The sequence below is a fragment of the Miniopterus schreibersii genome (assembly GCF_964146895.1).
Source record: "Miniopterus schreibersii genome assembly, chromosome: 8".
Taxonomy (NCBI): Eukaryota; Metazoa; Chordata; class Mammalia; order Chiroptera; family Miniopteridae; genus Miniopterus; species Miniopterus schreibersii.
In genome coordinates, this window is record NC_138109.1 from 28,621,935 (window position 1) to 28,642,255 (window position 20,321).

General features: G+C 35.8%; 1 protein-coding gene across 3 annotated transcripts in view; it reads right to left on the reverse strand.

Annotated features, from left to right (window-relative positions):
* Positions 1 to 19,030, reverse strand: part of STIL (STIL centriolar assembly protein) — a 40,357-nt gene extending 21,327 nt beyond the window's left edge. For all 3 annotated transcript variants that reach the window (XM_081145615.1, XM_081145614.1, XM_081145613.1), the window contains exons 1-9: positions 18,715 to 19,030; positions 16,707 to 16,793; positions 13,519 to 13,626; positions 11,677 to 11,789; positions 11,165 to 11,352; positions 9,959 to 10,206; positions 7,283 to 7,366; positions 5,517 to 5,603; positions 1,589 to 1,739 (exon numbers count right to left, since the gene is read on the reverse strand). In XM_081145615.1, the coding sequence (XP_081001741.1) occupies positions 1,589 to 1,739; positions 5,517 to 5,603; positions 7,283 to 7,366; positions 9,959 to 10,206; positions 11,165 to 11,352; positions 11,677 to 11,789; positions 13,519 to 13,626; positions 16,707 to 16,753 (1,026 nt within the window). In that variant the 5' untranslated portion in view covers positions 16,754 to 16,793; positions 18,715 to 19,030. The remainder of the gene's footprint in view (positions 1 to 1,588; positions 1,740 to 5,516; positions 5,604 to 7,282; positions 7,367 to 9,958; positions 10,207 to 11,164; positions 11,353 to 11,676; positions 11,790 to 13,518; positions 13,627 to 16,706; positions 16,794 to 18,714) is intronic.
* Positions 19,031 to 20,321: the final 1,291 nt, after the last annotated feature.

The following is a 20,321-nucleotide window of genomic DNA, read 5'->3' on the forward strand; positions in this document are numbered from 1 at the left end:
ACTTTCGAATACAACTGACTCCTAAACAACATGGGGGTTAGGGGCACCAACCTCCTGAGCAGTTGAAAATACACATGTAACAATAGTTGCCCTCTAGCACACACAGAGTCCCAGCCTCACAGTTGACCCTTGAACAGCGTGGGTGTGAACTGCATTGGTCAACTGAAAAAAAATTTGCACATAAGTGGACCCACGCATGTTCAAACCCACGTTGTTCCAGGGTCAGTTGTATATAATACAGTAACTATAGGCACTGTACTATACATCACATCTCCAGAACCTATTCACTTTATAGCTGGAGTTTGCACCTTTACAGGACTTTCATCCTTTCCTCTCACCTCGCAAACTCCACCCCTGGCAACCACCAATCTGTTCTCTGTATTTATGTTTTGTTTTTTAGATCCCACACACAAATAAGATCATATGCTATTTATCTTTCTCTATTTCACTGAGCATATGCCTTCAAGGTCCATCCATGTTGTAAATGGCAAGATTTCTTTATTTTTTATGGCTGAATAATATTCCAGTGTATATATGTACCACATTTTCTTTATTCATTCATCCACTGACGGACACTTAGGGTTGCTTCTGTGTCTGGGTTATTGTAAATAATGCTGCAATGAACATAGGGGCACACGTATCCTTTTGAATTAGTATTTTCATTTCCTTTAGATAAATACCCAGCAGTAACACTGCTGGATCACATGGTAGTTCTATTTTTATGTAGCCATCTCTTTTCTACTGTCCATGTCCCTGCTACAAAAGAAAAGTATTAATCACCTGTATTATGTAACTCACTCAATTACCAGGGATTCAGTTAAAATGGTAACTTTGAAGATACAATCTAAAGAATAAAATGAGCAAATGATGCCTCTAAAAGAGAAATAAATTAGATTTCATTTAAGATAATTATATTTATAATTAAAATGCAAAACCTTGAGTCATGAACTGATACAGCCTATAAATAATATGAAATCAGGCACAAAAGAAGATCTGAGTGAAACACATGATTCTCAGTTACTCAACATTTTTGTAATAAAATGCAGAATTTTTTTATTATTGGTCTGAGACATAGGACAACTAACCATCTTACTGAAAAGTGGTCTTTGAATGATTTTACACAGTGACACATGTATTTTTATGTATTTTATTAGATATAGCAACAATCTATTCTGATTCCTGGGATTAATATGATTAACACTGACTTTTAAGTGTGAGAAACCATTTGTTATACCCCTATATTTTAAAAATAATAATTAGGGCAAAGAAAACACTAGAATTACAAATTAACTCTAAATATCATAAAATGATACACCATATAAATTCTTGACATATTGTTCAAAGGTTTTAGAAAAACATTAGCAAGCTACTCTATGGATAACCTCTGACCTTGTATTATAATTTGGTTCTGGAGATATGACCTAAAGTTAACAAAACAAAATTAACCATAAATGAGTAAAGTAATATTCAGTAAGATGATTATAAATACATAATGCCTAATAGTTACTGTTTTAAAGGGTAAAGGCCTTTGGGCTTAAACTGATAACATGCAACTCTAAACAGTCATTAATGAAATCAAATCACTTACTTTGAAAAAATGTAATGTTTCCCTGCTGGTTAATAGCTGGAACCGAAGGTCAGGTAACCTGCCATCGCAAGGTAGGCATTCATAAAACTCAGGATTCTTATGTGTCACAGAATATAGAACTATAATGAAATGTCCAGATTCTGAAAAAACCCTGGATAAAAAAATGCCACTTAATTAAAATTTACTAAGGATAACAAGAGTATACCCTACTTGAAGAACTCTATGTCAGTCTCCCAATCTAGTTAACAGACTGACTAAACAGTCCAATGTTTGGAAGAAAACTGGGGAGCAAATTCATGCTTACTTTTTAATGTTACTAATTTTTATTTTTTTAATTGATTTTTTTTTTTTTTTTTAGAGAGAGGAAGGGGTCGGGGAGAGGGAAGGAAGGAGGGAAGGAGAAGGAAAGAGAGAGAGAGAGAAACATTGATTTGTTGTTGCTCCACTTATTTATGCATTCATTGGTTGCTTCTTGTATGTGCCCTGACTGGGGATCAAACCTGAAACCTTGGCATAGTGGGGTGATGCTCTAACCAACTGAGATACCCGGCCAGGGCAATTTTTAATTTTTAAATACATTTTATTATGAAAAAAAAATTCCTTGTAAAAATTTCAAACAAGACAAGAATATAAAATAGAAAATGAAAACCACCCCACTCCACTCTCCAGTTTAGTATATATACTTCCAGGTTTTCTCCTAGGCATACAAAAAAACTTTATACAATTTAACGAAAATGAGGCCATACTATACACATGACTTGCAATTGCTATTTCTTACTTAACTGTCCTGGGTTTCTTTTCACGTCACTACTCTATATTATACCTCAGATACCCTTATTCTTTTTTAGCAACTAACAGTATTATGATTTGTAGATATGCCATTATTGATTCTCCAGACTTCTAAAAATGTATAATAAAATTATGGTATTTATAATGTTTCACTATTATAAACACTGATAAAGTAAACATTTATTTTATTATCCACTATATAACAAAAAGTCATCAAGAGACTTTAAAATATACACCAAAACCAACTATTTAAAAATACTTTCAGTAGTTGTCCCTACTTGGTAAAATACTGAATAAAAATATAATTTGGGGGTACAGTACACTACCAACAAAACAAAGCAGTGAAGGCCGGAGAGGCAGGATGCTTATTCTGCACAACTCCTCTCTCTGGGGTTAGACAAGGTTACTGCTCAGAATGCTGTCAAGTACCAACCTAAGCTACGCTAAGTAGTGCTGACTCTTCTCTGGTTCAAACCTCCCTTGAAAGGGTTGGCAGTAATTAAAGAGTTTAGGTATCAAAGAAATTCCCTAATGCTTCAGACTGAACACACACTGAAAGAGCTTCAAAATTAATTTTCCTGAGCATTTACTCTCAATAAGAACTTAAAGCAAGACCAATCATTGATAATTAAACAACTGTACAAATACACTAAAAGGAACATTTGTTTTATTGCAAATAAAACTAACTGTCATGTAAAACTGAAATAAAAGGTAAAAAGTAGAACTTTAAAAGCATCTGAAGAAAGCACAAGAGATTTTTTTATTTTCATAAATACTCCTGGAGTGGGCAAATCCTTTCTAAGCAAGAAAGGAAAAAGACTTATACATATGACTTAAAAAAAAAAGTCATTTGGGAAAAATATCATTAACCAAAGTTAAGTCAAATGACAAGCCGGGGGAGGGGGTGCTTTTGCCATGTATTTTGATAAATATTGTTTCTCTATATATTTTACATATTATGTGTGTATATATACACACACATACACACATGTACACACACACACAGTCATGCACCACTTAATGATAAGGATATGTTATGAGAAATGCAGTATTAGATGGTTTCACTGTTGTGTGAACATCACTGAGTGTACTTAAATAAACCTAGATGGTATAACCTACTACACACCTAGGCTATATAACACACCTAGGCTATATGATATATTTTAGTCTATATGTGGTCCATTGTTGACCAAAATGTTGTTATGTGGAACATGACTATACAGAGGGTGAGAAAGAGATGGTGAGCTCTTTCAAAGCAATGTGAAAGATGCACAATCCAAGAGAGTAATGGCAAGAGTCATGAACAGGAAGTTCCCAGAAGATGGTTACAAAACATCTGAAAAGACCATTACCATTACCTCGCTGAGGTCTTGCTACCCCACCCTCCCCTCACTCCTGTCCAGGCGCACTGGCTTCCTTGCTATTCCTTAAAGATGCAAGGTGAGCCCTGGCCGGGTGGCTTAATTGGTTGGAATGTAGCCCTGTACACCAAAAGGTTGAGGGCTCAATTTCTAGTCAGGACACATGCCTAAGTTGCAGGTTTGAAACTCAGTTGGGGAAGCAACCAATCGATGTTTCTCTCTCAGTCAAACCAATAAAAACATATCCTCGGTTGAGGATTTAAAAAAAAAAGATGCAAGGTGATGTTTCACACATGGCCATTGGACTTAATGTATCCTCTGCCTGAAACTGCCCCAGACAGCCACATGGCTTACTCCCTTACCTCAAGTCTTGGTCTGCCTGATTACACTACTTAAAATTGTTACACTTTACCTACCACTACCATCCAGACACACATCCTCTTCCCTAGCTTGTTTTTCTCCACAACACTCATCACCTTATACAATATTATTTTACTTATTTGTTCTATTTCCTGCTTGCCTATACCTGCAGGGTCTTCATTTTGCTTCCTGTTTATCCCCAATATCATGAACAGTACTTGGTACATAGTAGATGCTCAATAAATATTTGTTCCACAGTGTTAGTGAGGAGATGGAGAAAACATGCACTCTCAAACACTGTTGGAAGGACTATAAATTGACAGTGTTTTGGAAGGGCAATTTAAAATTATCTATCAAAATTTAAAATTACACTTTGACCAGAAAGACCACTTTTAGGAATTTATTCTACAAATATACTAGAATATGCACACAAAGACATATACAAAAAAGGGCTAGTTTTTAAAATACAAATTATTTACTATTCAGTTGTAAAATATGTGTTGAATCTGTACATGCCAAAATGTAATGATCTACAAGGAATAATGATAGAGAGAAAAAAGCAATATACAGAAAAGGAAGAATGGCATGCTCCCATTTGTGACTTAATTTTTACAGGCTAGGGGAGGGTGATATTTGTCTATGCATTGCATGTTGCAGGAAGGAAGCACAAGATACTGTTTAACACTGACTCTCTGTGGATAGGGTCTGGGGAAATGGGGTAGAAGAGAGAATTATTTTTATTGTGTACCTTTATTTATGTCTGATTTATTACACTGTATTTGCACTGTCTTTTCAATCAAGTTTTTTTTCTAAAGTGTATTATAGCCACCCAAGGTAGACAGAAACAGACCTTGGAATTTTCATTTAACAGATGAAGAAGGTGAGAGGCAAATAGTGGTATCACATACAAAGTAACAAAATTAAATGAGGAGTTGAGGTTAGAAATAAAGTTCTCTATTAGTTCCAATACTTGTGCTTTAGTTCCAGGAAGAAAATTAAACATCTCCTCTCAAATGTTCCTTAGAGTGCTAGTAGTATCATTGCGTAACTTAATAAAACACTTGTAACAAATTCAAACTCATTTCAGCCATTTCACTGAAAATTAATCTCTTTACTTATAAAATAGAATGCTAGAGTAAATGATCTCTAGGGTTTTTCCCTACTCCTAAAAAGTGTATCTTTTGTGTTACAGTTCTGTAGTTAGGCAAGTAAATGCCTTCTTTTTCCAAATATAGTGCACTCTCACCTTTGTCTGGTGTTATTCCCATTTAATGTAGAGTTTGTTTTTCTAATGTGCTTGTTCTTCTGGCTTTTAAGTATTATAAAAGGTTAAGGCTTCGCATGAATTTTAAAGATCAATAAAATACAAATGGAGGAAAAGATCAAAATAAAATACTACATGAGAAAATACCACTTGCCTTTCTTGAATAGAAGAGCTGAACATGTATCGCAAACAGCAAGCCCATACCTGAGGACTATAGATGTGTATAATGCCCGAGAGCCATCTAAAAGAAAAAACAAAAATCAAAAACTATAGTCATTTACAAATTGATACTTAATATATTTTAGATTATGTACTTCTTAGAGTAATATGGCAAAGATTCTTGGCTTTCACCAGCAATACATTAAAGGCCTCATAAATAAAAAATCTATGAACACTAGGCCATGATAATAATTGAGGGAGAATAGATATAGATATACAGAGAGCTTCTTTCTGTCTTCCCCCACCTGAGATGAAAGGAAAATGGTGGGAGAGAAAATGGGTAACAACAGAGGTGAAAGCAAGAATCAATTAGAATCATTTAGCCTAGACTAGAAAAAATAGACTAAATTGGGGAAGAATGAAGTCAGCAGCCCAAAACTATAGTTACTGAGAGGATTAAAAACTGTAATATATATAGGTAGCATCAAACACAGAAGGCCAATAATAGATATTCACTTAGTGAGAAAGACAAGTACCATATGATTTCACTCATGTGGAAACTAATGAACAAAATAAACTAATAAACAAAATAGAAACAGACTCAAAGATAGAGAACAGACTGATAGCTGTTAGAGAGGAGGGGGGTTGGCAGGCTGGGTGAAAAAGGTGAAGAGATTAAGCCAAAAAACCCAAATTCATAGATAACAGTATGGTGAGTACCAGAGGGAAAGGGGGGTGGGGGGAGTATAAGAGGATAAAAGGGGGCTAAATGGTGATAAAAGGAGACTTGACTTGGGGTGATGAACACACGATACAATATACAGATTTTAGAATTGTATACCTGTAACCCATATAATTTTATTAACTAATGTCACCCCAATAAATTCAATAAAAATTTAAAAAGATATTCACTTAGTATCAAAAGCCCATAGTCAACACCAGGAACATAGCAAACAGAATTAAGTAGATTTCATGACCCACAGAACATTTGTGTACTCTCGTTTTTTAATTTTGCACATACTATTTCCTCACATGGGTTCCGTCCCCACCAGTTCTCCCTTTTATGATCCAAACACTTAAAGGTCCAGCTCAAGAATGCTTTCTCTAAGAAAATGTCCAACATCATCTCCTGCACAAGTACTGATAGTGCTCACTATCAATATTGCTCATTTCATAGCAAATCATATACTTCCTTATTATTTATCTTTCTACGTGTGGATATTTAAATATTTTATCACCTTGATTATAAATTTCTTCAGGAACTTTAAATCCCAACACAGAACCAAACATAATACTATGCATATGGTAAGCACTCGATAAATATGGAATGAACATAAATTTCTCGTGGAATAATCTGTCTAAATGTCATTAACCACTAACTCAAAACAGAAAGCCATTAACATTTAGGGGAATTTCTGCAAAATTGCCTGATAGTAAATTTTAAAGTATTAGTCTAGCCTTGTGTTCTTTAAGGTGCCTTAAGGACAACAGGTAGTGAAGAAAGTTTAAGAAACGGGGATTTAATGCTTCAACTTCAACCAGAAGAGCTAACTTTCTCTGTTTTATACATTGAAGTTCTAAGATTGGGCAAAATCTTATTTTAACTGGTTCTGCTATTAAAATAAGTAAGCTTAAGAATCATTGGCCCTTGTGGCTTTATAAGGTGATTTAAGTTTTAATTACATAGTCATAGTATGTTTATAATATACATTTGAATACATACGTGGCTGAAAAGGTTTTCATAAATAATGCAACACTTACATTCCCACTAATGGTAGAGAATAAATCTTGGGATCAGATTCCAGCAAAAGTAACAATTTGCGTGTTTCATCCATGGTAAGATATCTAAACAGAAAACATTCATGTAAAAAACAATTTGAAATATGTACTTTTTATTAACCTTTAAAAGAGATCATCTGAGTGCTGAAGCACATTTTAGGCAGGGGAGATAATTCAAACGGATATTTTCTCCCTCACACATGTACACAAAGAAAACAGTTCAAAGTGTAAAAAAGGAGTCCAGTAAGAGGAGGAGATTAAAGAGATTCAGTATCTATTAAATTCAATCTATTAAAATGGTCATTGAAAATTACACACCCTTTAAAAAAGTTTTGCTCTAAAAATGTCAACTTATTTTAAACAAAAGTATTAAAAATGGTTGGTTGGCATGGCTCAGCGGTTGAGCATTGATCAGGAGATCACGGTTCGATTCCCAGTCAGGGCACATTCCCGGGTTGCGGGCTAGATCCCCAGTAGCGGGCGTGAAGGAGGCAGCCGATCAATGACTTCCATCATTGATGTTTCTCTCTCTCTCCCTTCCTCTCTCTGAAATCAATAAAGACATATTTAAAAAAAAAGTATTAAAATCAAAGCTAACAATTTCAAAACCATACAGGCTTCCCTGGGAGAAGTGAATTTCCTTTTACAGTGAGTGTTCAAGCATGCAGGTGACTTGACAAGACTGCTACAGATGTTACTTCTCACAGGAGGCTGAATTAGGTGAGGTATATTCAACCTTCATGTACTATAATCCTCCAACCACTACCACAGAACTTTGGAACCATCATGATAGAACTCACTCACTCACTAGTCCTTAAAAGGATATTATATTATATTTATACTTTGTTATTATGTTTATTACTAACAGTAAGTTTTAAGAATATAAATAACTACAGAATTATGGAGAGCTAATTTTATTGTTATGGTGTTAAAATACAAAAATTAAAACAATGCCATTTTTGATATAAAGTCTTAATAGTCCCACTGAGGATTATTTCATTGCTATAATAACCCTAAAACACAAAGATAATGAATTTATCAGGCCAGGTGACAAGATGATTAAGTCTGAGTTGGCAGGAGATTCATCAATGACACCTACACCTGTTTTGAAAGCTCTTTTACTTTGCCTACCTGAAAAATTCCTGTTCTCGTAAAGAACCAGCTCAGGTTTTCCATGATTTTCCCAGGCAATTTGGACACACCTTCCTGCTTTCCCGTGCACTGTATATAAACCCTTATTACCTTTATCCACATCATGTTTACACATTAATATATTTAACAGACAGTAAGTATGCCTTTTGAAAATCCATTTAATTCCAGTGTCTAACATAACACCTATTCCATAATGGATCCTAACAAATATTAGGGTAAACAAATGAATGTGGTCAAGGAAAAAGGCAAATGTCATAAATTTAATACATAATTATAGATAATAATGGGCAAGGGGAACAGATAATTAGAACATTGAACATCCTGGGTTACTGGTAGCATGCCAAGGGATCACAGAAGGATAATTTAGAGCAAGGTAAATTCATATTTCACTAGTAGATGGACATGGGTACTAAGGATAACAAATTAATCTTTTGGTTAATTTTAACACAAATTCCCATGTCCCAGTTGAGAATCACTTTACTACTCCAAGGGAATTAAATGTTACACTAATTCAAACATTTTTATTACCATCACATTTAACCACTCCATGATTCTGGAATATACTAACACTTTTTTTAATGCCAGTCCAACCAGAAAGGTCAGCATGTGGGACTCAAAATGGGTTCTTGCTGTTCCAGGGACCCTCTGAAAAGAAAAGCCTTCTTTCTCCTTATACTCTTTCGAAGGGGCACTTTTTTTAGAGAATAAGACTTGGGAGTTGAGTGTACCTTGGCAAAACATTTCTGGCCCTAGAGACTTAACAGGAACTAGGGTGGAGTCTAGTGGGAAAGGAAGCCAGAAGTGAACTGCTTAGACTTTAAAGCAGAGGGTGCTCACATTGTCTAACGTAGCTCAGCAGACAATGGCTAAAGAAAGTAGACGAGGGTTCAGGGGAAGCAGCCCTGCTGAGGAGAAAGCCTGCGATTTGGCTTACATTGCCTAAGAAACTAAGCGTGGCAATAGGAAGCTGGAGAGGACACAGCTCCAGCTATGTGAGGAAACTCCACCCTCAAGTGGCTGACAATTTGGTAAGCAAGAGGAGTATAAATTATTATTATTTATATCCTTTCTCTATCTGCAATGTCCATTATTCATAATTAAATAATAAAGAAATTCTAAAGCGTCTTTTAGGCTCATTGTCAGTTATAGTGGGGAAAAAAAAAAAGACAAAGAAAATGATGACCTAAAACCGAGGCAAAATACAAGGGACAAAATGATATTATAGAAAATCATTTCTCCTTGTATTTTCAAATCACAAAATACAACCAATTTTAATATAATTTTTACCGCTAATTTTTCTTGGGATGGTTGACGCAACTCTTTAAAAGAAAACTATATTCAGCAAAAAATTAACAACTTCATTTTTCATCTTCCTTGGTTATTTATCTAGCATTGCAGATCTCTGGCATGTAAACTGACTACATAATTATTTCATATTATATGGATATCATGAAAATATACTGTGATCAATATTTAAAACTTTGGATTAAAAAACCTTTTACTTACCCATATTTATAGGTACCTTGAACTTGAGAAATGTTCAGATTACTGCTCAAGTTTCTTGCCAGAGCTGTTGGAATAATGGGGATGGGCTTCACCGGTGCACATTGAAAGGTATTTGCTATAGTGACTGCTGCCCAATGTAAGTCAAAATCCACAATGTCCAAATTCTCCCTGGAAGTGATATGAGCTCGTAGGGAAAGCAGTTTACCGCAATCCAAGGACTCTTTGCTACATACATGGTGCTGCAGAGCCTGAGGAATCAACATTATACAATTATTTAAAAAATTTGTAATTTGTCCACATCTCCAAAGGTTTTATTTGACACTGGTGCGTATACACAAATATATCTTGCACTAACAAAATTAAACAATTTCTGAATTGCAACATTTCAATGATCTCATTTCCTTCTTGTGACCAGAAAGTTACAGGAATAATTTTGTCAAAGCAAATAAGATTGACTGTATTAAGGTCCATCACTTATTTCCAACTTAGATGTTTCAGCAGTATTTCAAATTCCTATTGGAGAATGTCAGTTCTAATAAATAATACATGGGGAAAAATAGATGTAAATTAACTCTGATTCAGTCCCAAAGAACCTGAAGTACATTTCTCTTTGATTCTTTTCTTATTACCCCAAATTGTCAAGTAGGTTCTTCCTCTAGTTGCTTTTGCTCACTGCGTCGTTTCTAATCTGCCACCACTCTACAGGCTAATGCACCCCTCTTTAACACACACCTGACTACTGCAATGGCCTAACTATTTTGACTTCATAGGTCAGCCTGCTGTTTCAAATTAACTATCCCCAATTTAACAATATTTCCTCTTTTCAGAAACTTTCAGTGACTCTACATGACCCATATGACAAAGTTCAAATTCAAAGTTCAAATATAGAGAACCTGGTAGACAAGGTTCTCTATAATCTGGCCAAACTAATATTCCAGTCTGACTGCACACAAATCTAGCAAAAATCTAAACCATTAGTCATCCTGAGCACATACTGCACTTTGCTATCCTGGTCACACTGCTGCTTCTTCTGGAATGCTACCCATATTACCTATCCAGGATTTTTGCCCTCAGAAACCACATTTAATTGCATCTTAGGTCAACATATTATTATGAATACTTAGTAAATATGGATTTATTAAAATACAACATAGTACACAGTTTGATTCTTGTGTTAAGAATAATCGAGTTATCAACAAATCTCACCTTAAAAGCTGAACCAAAGTCATCTGCATTGTGAACTATTATTTCTCTTGAACAAAGTCCATTAGTATGAACTTTGCATGGAATCACAAAGTCCCCAGGAAGGGAAGCAGTAGGGGTTCTTTCAGAACATCCAGGTACTTCTCGACCAGGATCAAAGCGATCTACTGTTAATATCACACCTTCTTCATCTAATAAGAACAAAAATAGCAATTATTATATAGAATGTCAACTAAAAATGTGAAACCAATGAAGAAAGCATACATTATAGCAAAACACTGTATCCATACTAATAGTCACACTAAACTCTTATATTTAATAATGACTTGCATATACATATATTCTTCCACCTGACCAGATTGTGAAGTCTGTGATGAGTAACGTCAAATTTCACTCTTTTTTGTAACTGGTATACAGCAAAGAACATTAGCACAAAGTACATTAGAATAATTGGCTGAATCAGTAAACATAAACTCTATTATAGTAACAAAAATAATTTTTTAAAAGTATATTACCTTCATTTACTGTGAGAGAACCAAGTAAAAAACATGGCAAGTTCTTTTTATTCTGCTTAGCATGTCGACAAGCAAGTTGGATGGTCTTTTCAGTTACGACAAGCTTTGGATTTCTGAAAAATAACAAGTCTTTTATAAAGGTACTAGATCTGATATCCTAAAACACCCTACTACCATGAAATGCTGCCTAAAATATAACTCACATCTTTAAAAATTCACAGAAAGATCACTGTTAGGAAAACCTAGGGTCAAAGGCAGGGCAAATCGAGGGGTGCCTGGAAATCAGAACTACAATAAGCAGACACTGAGGTTACAGTTGTTGTCCAGGCATTTGCTTACTTTTATGAACCAGAACAGGGACTGAGAAACTATAAGGCCAGTCTCCTGCTTTTGTAAAGTTTGACTGAAACAGTCATTACTTAATGTCTAGCATTAATGAATATAGAATATAAATAAATATTACCTGAATGTTTAAAGAAATATAAAAGGGACTCTAAAATATGAGCCAGGAACAACACACTATTAAAAATACTAGCCAACTTGAAAAACAAACAAACACAGAAAACTTGTAGAGTTAAAAATATAATCAATTAAAAACTCAGTGGATTACATAATTAACTGGACACACAAATGTTTATTATTCTATAAACTGTGCATATATATTATAAACAGTCTTTCATATATACAGTATACTTCCACGTTTAAAAAACCTAAATGAACAGGTTAGATGGCAACTAAAGCACAGCTAAAAAGAAAATTAGTAGAGTTGAAGAACAAAAGAAATTACTCAAAATGTAGCACAGAAAGATAAAATATAAAAGATAGGTTGAGAGACATGGAGAAAAGAATGAATAGGTCTAACAAATATTTAATTGAACTTCTCCAGGACTATGTATCTGTCAATGATACCACCCTTCTTTTAAATATTCTTTGACTAGTATCTTCCCTTTAGTTCCTCTATTCAGTAGATCATCAAATGCTATAAACTGTTTCTTCAAAACCACCTTGTTTCATTCTTTCCTCTTGATTTCAATACTGCTCTAAACCATTATAATAGCTACTATTTATTGACTACTTCCTCTGTTCCAGTCACTATGCACACTGATCCTTTAAAGAGTGTCCCATTTAATCCTTACAAGAGTACTATGAAACAAGCATCATTATTCCCATTTTATAAATAAAGAAACTGATCCTTGGCTACTTTACTGAGGTCACATAAATAAGAAATGGTAGAATCAGAATTTGACCCTCTAAGCAGTCTGACTCGTTATAGCACCTTAAACCACTACGGCATAAATCTACGTTTCTTATATTACAGAAAACCATCTCGCACCTAGGCTGACTCTAAGCTTTCCCTACTATGATTCATCCTTAGAATTCTGCTTTTAACAAGTAATCCCCCCTTATATAAAAAAATCTTGATGGATCTCTATTTTCTTTTACTTTAAGCTTAAGTTTCTATGTCTTTCTTTCAAGACCCTAGCCATAATCATAATATTATATATTCCTTCTAATATGGTCTACTCACTCAAAATCAGCTCAATCTTTTTAATGCTCTATAAAGACATCATGCTGAATTGAAGCATTATGAAAAACCCTTTCAGTTTTTATTTAGTTTCTGTTGGAATTCTTATAACATTTAGAACTTTAGGTTTGCAGACTATTTTAAACATGAAATTATTTCTCAAAAGCATGAAGAACTATTTAAGAAACAGAAAGGAGGAAAGATTCTGAGTAGAAAAGTAAAAAAAAAAAAAAAATAGACATAATAATCTATTTTTCCTTATACAACCTTTTGACTCATTTTTACTGGTTTGATCTGAAATGAGAAACATCTTATACCTGTAGTAATTAAGATGTAAATAGATGAAATCTCCAATTGGCGTTGGGTTCCAAAGCGCGCATTTTGATGGAGGGAAGTAAAAAGGTACCATCCTGCTTGAAGAAAACCTTAGAAGAAAATTTGCAAATCAAAGAACAATGAAAAGCAAACTTAAGAACAAACCACTTGTAACTCTACTATCAAGAGAATAAGCACTCAAGTCGTAGGTGTTGTTTTTCTGTCCTTTTTTCCTACGCAAATGTAAATCTCTATGCAGGCAAGCTTTTAAAACAGAATCAGGAGTATTAATCCTATAAAGTCCTCTTTAAATAACAGAAAAACAGCATAAGCCATGAATTTACATTTAAATTTAAAATTAAAATCTGTCCTTCAGAACTAATTTCTAGAAAATTGCTAGATAATTACCTAATAAAATTATAAAAAACACAATAACTTAAGAGTCTTTATTTTTCATGTTTCCAAATTTGGTATTTTGGGCCCTATCATATAAGTTAATTACTGAAGCATCAAAAGGACATTATAAATAATTCCTCAAAACAAAGATCCTAGGGGTTGTATAAAGCAAAGTTTCAATATTAAATCATACAGAGTACCATCACAAAGTTTTTATTTGAGTGAGTAACATAAAACCACAATCAGAAAAAGACAATGGAAAGAAAGGACTGGGGAGAAAATATTAGCCAGAGTCCCATGTAATTAAAGGCAGAAAGCTCTGCTAGTGAGCTACCTACAACAGTGCATTTACCCAGTAGCAGACTGTTAAGCGGTTGAACTAAAGAATATTCATCACATCATGCACTAAAAATACCTTCTTACTTTCATGTATCATCTGATGAGGCTTCTCAACTAAAATACTAGCCTCAGTTTACTGATCACCTACTTTGTACCAGGCATCCTACTGGACGCTTTACATACATACAATATTTCTCACTAAAATTGTTCCAGAAACATTTTATTGTCCACTTTATTGATAACAAACTGTAACTTTCCTAGCTTCATATAGCAACTAAGTAGCAGAGCTGGGATTTGAATGTAAGTGTAGCTGATTTCAAAGCTTATAGTTCTAGAAGCTCAGTGATGTAATACTTTAGAGCCTAGGTTCAAGTTCTGGCTCCACCACATTCCTAGCTGTGTGCTTTCAAATCCTTGTCTAATTTTAGTTCATAATATCCATAGGAAGAATGTTTAATCTCCTTGTTTTGAAATAAGGACATAATCTGATTAAGAAATTTGTTCATGGTTACAAAGCTAGTAAATGACAAACTGTCATTTACTAGCTTTACAAATACTAATATATTTATTATTTACCTATTGATGAAAGGCAGTATGATGCAGGGGTTAAAAGGAAAAAGTCTGGAAAGTGCCCTGGCTGGGTGGCTCAGCTGGTTGGAGCATTGTCCTGTACACCAAAAGCTTACAGGTTCAATCCCCAGTGGGGCACATACAGGAGGCAATGCAACCGATAGATGTTTCTCTCTCTCTAAAATCAATAAACATATCCTCAGGTGAGGATTAAAAAAAAAAGTCTGGAGATCAACTGCTTAGGTCTGAAACCTGGCTTCAAAATTTCTAGCTGTGTGAATTTGATCCAGTTATTTAATGTCTTTGTGCCTCAGTTTCCTCACCTGTTAAACAGGATAATATCAGTATCTCCTGGCAGAGTTATAATGAATATTAAATGAGTCAATATAACCCAGCTGGAGTGGCTCAGTGGTTGAGTGCTGATCCATGAATCAGGAGATCATGGTTCTACTCCATCAGGGCACATGCCTGCGTTGCAGGCTGGATCCCCAGTAGGAGGAGTGCAGAAGGCAGCGGATCAATGACTTCCATCACTGATGTTTCTATCTTTCTCCCTCTCCCTTCCTCTCTCTGAAATCAATAAAAACATATTTAAAAAGAAGAATGCATGCAAAGCACCTGGCACAGCAAGATTTTAATAAATGTTGTTATTAGTCTTTTTCTTAATCTAAGGTATACAAGTAGACATTGGAGGCAGGGGAGACAAAAAACACCTTTAAATTGGGTGTTAAATTTTGCATGTATGTAAGAACTTTTTCTTAGGAAATGAAATTCATGGCTACCAGATATTCGAAGCAGTATATAAACTCAAAATAATTTAAAATTGCTTCCCTAAAATTCACAGATTACTGAAAACCAGAGTTTTCAGTGAAACAAAGCAGAAAACTAGAGTTGAATAGGATTTTAAAAAACATACACACACACATACTAGAGTTGAATATGTCAGGAATAATTAGTTTAAATCACATGGATATATTCTTTTACCTAGAATATAAGGAATAAATTTGACCCAATAATAAGCTAACAAAGAGAAGAACTTCTGTTGACAAATTTTCAGACAATAAGAAGTGGCAGCAGAACAGAAGGGCCAAAATTAAGCCAAAGAAATAAGATGGCCTCTTTGGATCACATTTCCCATTGTCTTCATTAAGAACATCTGCCACAAAGAAAAGCAATACAGAGAATAAAGGTATCTCATGGATGCAATTCGAGTTTAGAAAAAAAATTTCACTTGTCAGCACTAATTGTTCTTTGGGGGGGGGGGGGGACGACAATAAACGATCCAAAGAGGCAAATAACACGGCCAATTTGCATGGTCCTCTTAGTATTGACAGACTGAGAAATCAGGAGACAGGTGGCAAGCTCCTCCTTCCCATTCCACATGAGTGGGAAAAGGCTTAGGGACATTAAAGGAAACTAGGTATATCCAGTGTGAAATTTTTCCCATCAATGATTTAGGGTTTAGAAGAGGGAAAGAACCCAACCACTTTCCCACTTGTTTAGGATATAAATAAATGTTTAGCCTTAAGAGTTTGGGTACTATTTTCCAGCAATAAAAAGATCCTCTATGAAACTAAAATAAGAGGAGGGAATGAGACTAAGATTTACCACAAGCCTACTATGTGCCAGACCCTTTAATCTTATTTAACACTTCACAAAAATCTTGTTATTAAGAAATTACCACCCCCAATTTACACATGAGAAAACTGAGGCTTAGAGAAGTTAATTAACTTGATCAAGGTCATCCACCTAATAAGTGGCAGAGCTGGGATATGGACCCAGATTTTCCTGATTCTAAAGGTTATTTTTTTCCTTCTATTCTAACCTATCTTCCCAAGTTATGTGAGCAGCTGTGAAAAAAAATTGTATAAAGATTTTTCTATACCTGGTATTCATCTGGGACCCTCCAAGAGGATACGAAGGCTCCATCATAGCTGGTGAATGATTTATTCAATTTCAAATGCTCAGTATCCTAAAGAAGAGAATATTACTAATGAGTTAAAAAAATAAAAAATAAGAAACATGATTTAACCACTTATTAACAAATTAAAGACAAAATTAGGCTACTTATATAAAGTGTCTTCGTCTATAGATTAATAAGATAAAATGCTTGTGGGTTCAGATCATTTTCATACTTTATAGTCATTCTGCCTATAAATTAATGTTAATATTTATTCTAGGCAGCAAAACCTACCAGTATATCTATTCATTAAAGAAAGCACAGATTCTGCCCCAAGATCACTGTATCAATTAAGTGAGCTAGGTAAGGCAGGTGCTATTTAATATATAAGATTTTGACTAAAAGCCCCAAATATTAAAAAAACACACAAAGCAGCATATAGGAATAATTTGGGCTAGATATTTATTGGGTCTATAATGAAGTCAACGAACATTCAATCTTGTGGAGATGGAAAATAAAAACTGACTTGTGTCAGTGCAAAGTCAGTGGTCTCTTTTGGCTCCACCCGCCCTCTCTGAGTACTCTGACCACTACCACTGCTTCCACACCCAACTGTATACAGCAAACTTCCACCTTCCACCTCTCTTCCGAGTTTCAAACCCATATTTCTAATTGTCCACTGGGTATCTCCATCTAAATATTATCAAAGCAAAATACAGACCTCAAAGTCCTTTCTTTGCAGTTCAGTATTTCCTATATTCTTTTATTTTTGTCTTACGAGTTCTTTACACCCTATACCCTCCATTTCAATTCTAGCCAAAAGGAACTGTGTGAAGATAAGGGAGGAAAGAGTTACTAATGTAGGTATAGAAGTCATTTAGAAGAGATTTTTTAAATAAAGTCAGAGGCTGAAAATATTTACAAGAACAAAATCCTTCCGAAAGTGCCCTTGTAAGGTTGACTAAAAAGTCCCTCCTGGAGGTATCTGGACATCATGCAGAGCTTCTATGGGTGCAGGTTTTAAACTCTAAAGCCCTTCTATGATGCTTGGTTGTCAAGGATAACAGTATTTAGCTTCTTGATCACTGTAACTCTAGGAAGTATATAAAGTGCCATTTTTTTTTTCATTAAACAGAAGAGGTTTAAAACTCCATATATGCCTCTTTTTTCTTTATAACTTAGGGTAAAAAGATAATGTTGATCCATTTCTCATTTTAAAACAATACACATGAGACAGTTTATTCTGACAGTATCATGCAAGCAATTAAAGCTAGTGAAACGAAAACCACGTAACATCTATACCTAGCAAAACATATTCTCCTTGGACAATGGCATCATGAATCAAATAGAAACCACCAAGTCATCCTTACCTCTCCTTCATCTTCCCCATAAAACTTCTGTCTTTCCATCTCCACTTAGTTCCTGACTTCAACTCATCAGATTTACTGTAAAGTCCCCACAGCGCTGCTGGAAAGTTATTTCTACATAAATCTGATCTAATTATTCTCCTGCTTTAAAAAGTCGACGGCTCTTATACAGGATAAAAAACCATCACAATCTGGCCCACCTTTTCCAACTGTATTCCTTATCCACTCATCCTACATCCCAGTCCAACTGAACTACTAGCGGTTCCCCGAGTTCGAGCGTCTGCGCAGGCTGTCCCTTGTGTTTGGAATGCCCTGGTAAACGCCCATCATGCTTCACAACCCAACTCTAACACCACTTCCTCTGTGAATGAAACCATCTCCTAGACACCACGGTGATGTTATTTCCGACCGTGTTCATACACAGAGCACTATCACACTTGCTTTACACATAACTTACAGTAGACTACGAACTTAGAACATTAACCGATCCCTTACTAAGCAGCTGTCTGTGCTAGATACTGTGAGAAATGCAAGAACGAGTATACAGGGTTTCAGTCCTCAAGCAAATTTCACAGTGAAAACAACTATAAATGGCACGATTTCAACTGAAAACCTCTTTCACATACCTACGCGACAATGATTCCCCAGGAATTCGTGGTCCGCTTATTTCTCCCACTAGTTCCCCTTCACGTCATCGGCCCAGGCTCCTGAACTGCTGAAGTCAACACAGGGTCCTGAACGTTGCCCACCGTCCTTTGCCGGCCCCTGCAGCGGCTTTTCAGTGAAAGCCGAAGCATTAAGTTCGACTCCCTGCAACCTCCGCCGAGTCCGGGTCTGTTAGCTGAACTTGAACAGAGGCCAGCTGCAAAGAACGCCTCCACCGACCCCGCCCAGGGACGTTGGGGTCGCGGGAACTGAGGCGGCAAACACCAGCTCGTCAAACCAAAGCCCGCGCCGAGCCTGCTGACTGGTCGGAAACCCGACCCACCAGGGTGCAGGGGCGGTGCTGGAGGCATGACGTACAGACTCTGCGACGCGCCTGGCGCGCCAGCCAATCAACACACCGCGCAGGGCAGCATTCGACCAATCCCACGCCTCTTTGGAGACGTGAGCGCGACACTGGCGTTCCCGGATCAGGTTCCCGAGGATTTAAAACACTTCATTTTTTTATTTTCCTCGTCAACGGTTAAGTTCCGGGTTGGGGCGGGCTTTGCACACGCGCACTGAAAAGCCCAGCCGGGACGAAGTGAGCGTAGCCGAGGGAGCCAGAGCTCGCTGCTCAGGTCGTGTCTCCGCGGCTAGAGGCGGGTGAAACCCTTTCCTTGAACCGGCAAAATAGAGAGGGAGCTAGATTTCTTCCGCTTTCTTTCTTAAGAAGCGTCCTCTCGTCTCCATAACAAACATTTAAAAAAAGTTTCTTCATATATAAGTGGAATATGGTATTTATATATGGCATACGTGTATATATGGCATATGGTATTAATATTGGTGTCATAATTTATAGTTATCTCCACAACCAATGTTGGTAATTGGGCTTCTCCGCCATTATCTTATATAATTGTCGTAACAGGCAAAGCAGAGCGGTATTAACCCTGTTCAACAAGGGAGAAAACTTAAAAAGATCAAACAGCTTGTGAGTGCAGAGTCAGAATTTGAAATTCCACTTCCTTTTTTGTAGTTTTTTTAATAACTACTTTAAGATATGGGAAAGTGAAATGTAAGATTATATGAATTAGACGAAAAAGGAGGGATGAGCATACCACATAATTCCCCACTCTCTAGGTGTGGGCTGGGCATAGTGACATCCTTGCAAAGTGTACAGTATGGAGGGGGCCAGAGAGTAACTTTACAGTGGAGAAATCTGACCGACAGACTTCACTTCCACGTAATCAAGGCTAACTAATAGTCACGAGTCATGCTGATAGTACCTACGCTCATGCTGTGATAAAAATGTCACTTTATCTCTAGTCTTCCTTCCAATAACGCATAACCTCAGTCCTGAGAAAAACATCAGACTAATTCCAATCCTGGGGAATCCTATAAAATCTCTGACCTGAACTCAAAACTGTCAAGGTTATCAAAAGCAAGGGAAGTCTGAGAAGCTAGCCAAGAGGCGCCTAAGACAATATAACTAAATGTAATGTGGTATCGTGAATAGGATCATGGAACAGAAAAATAACTAGATTAAAAACTAAGAAAATCCAAATAAACCAAGTACTTTAATTAATAATAT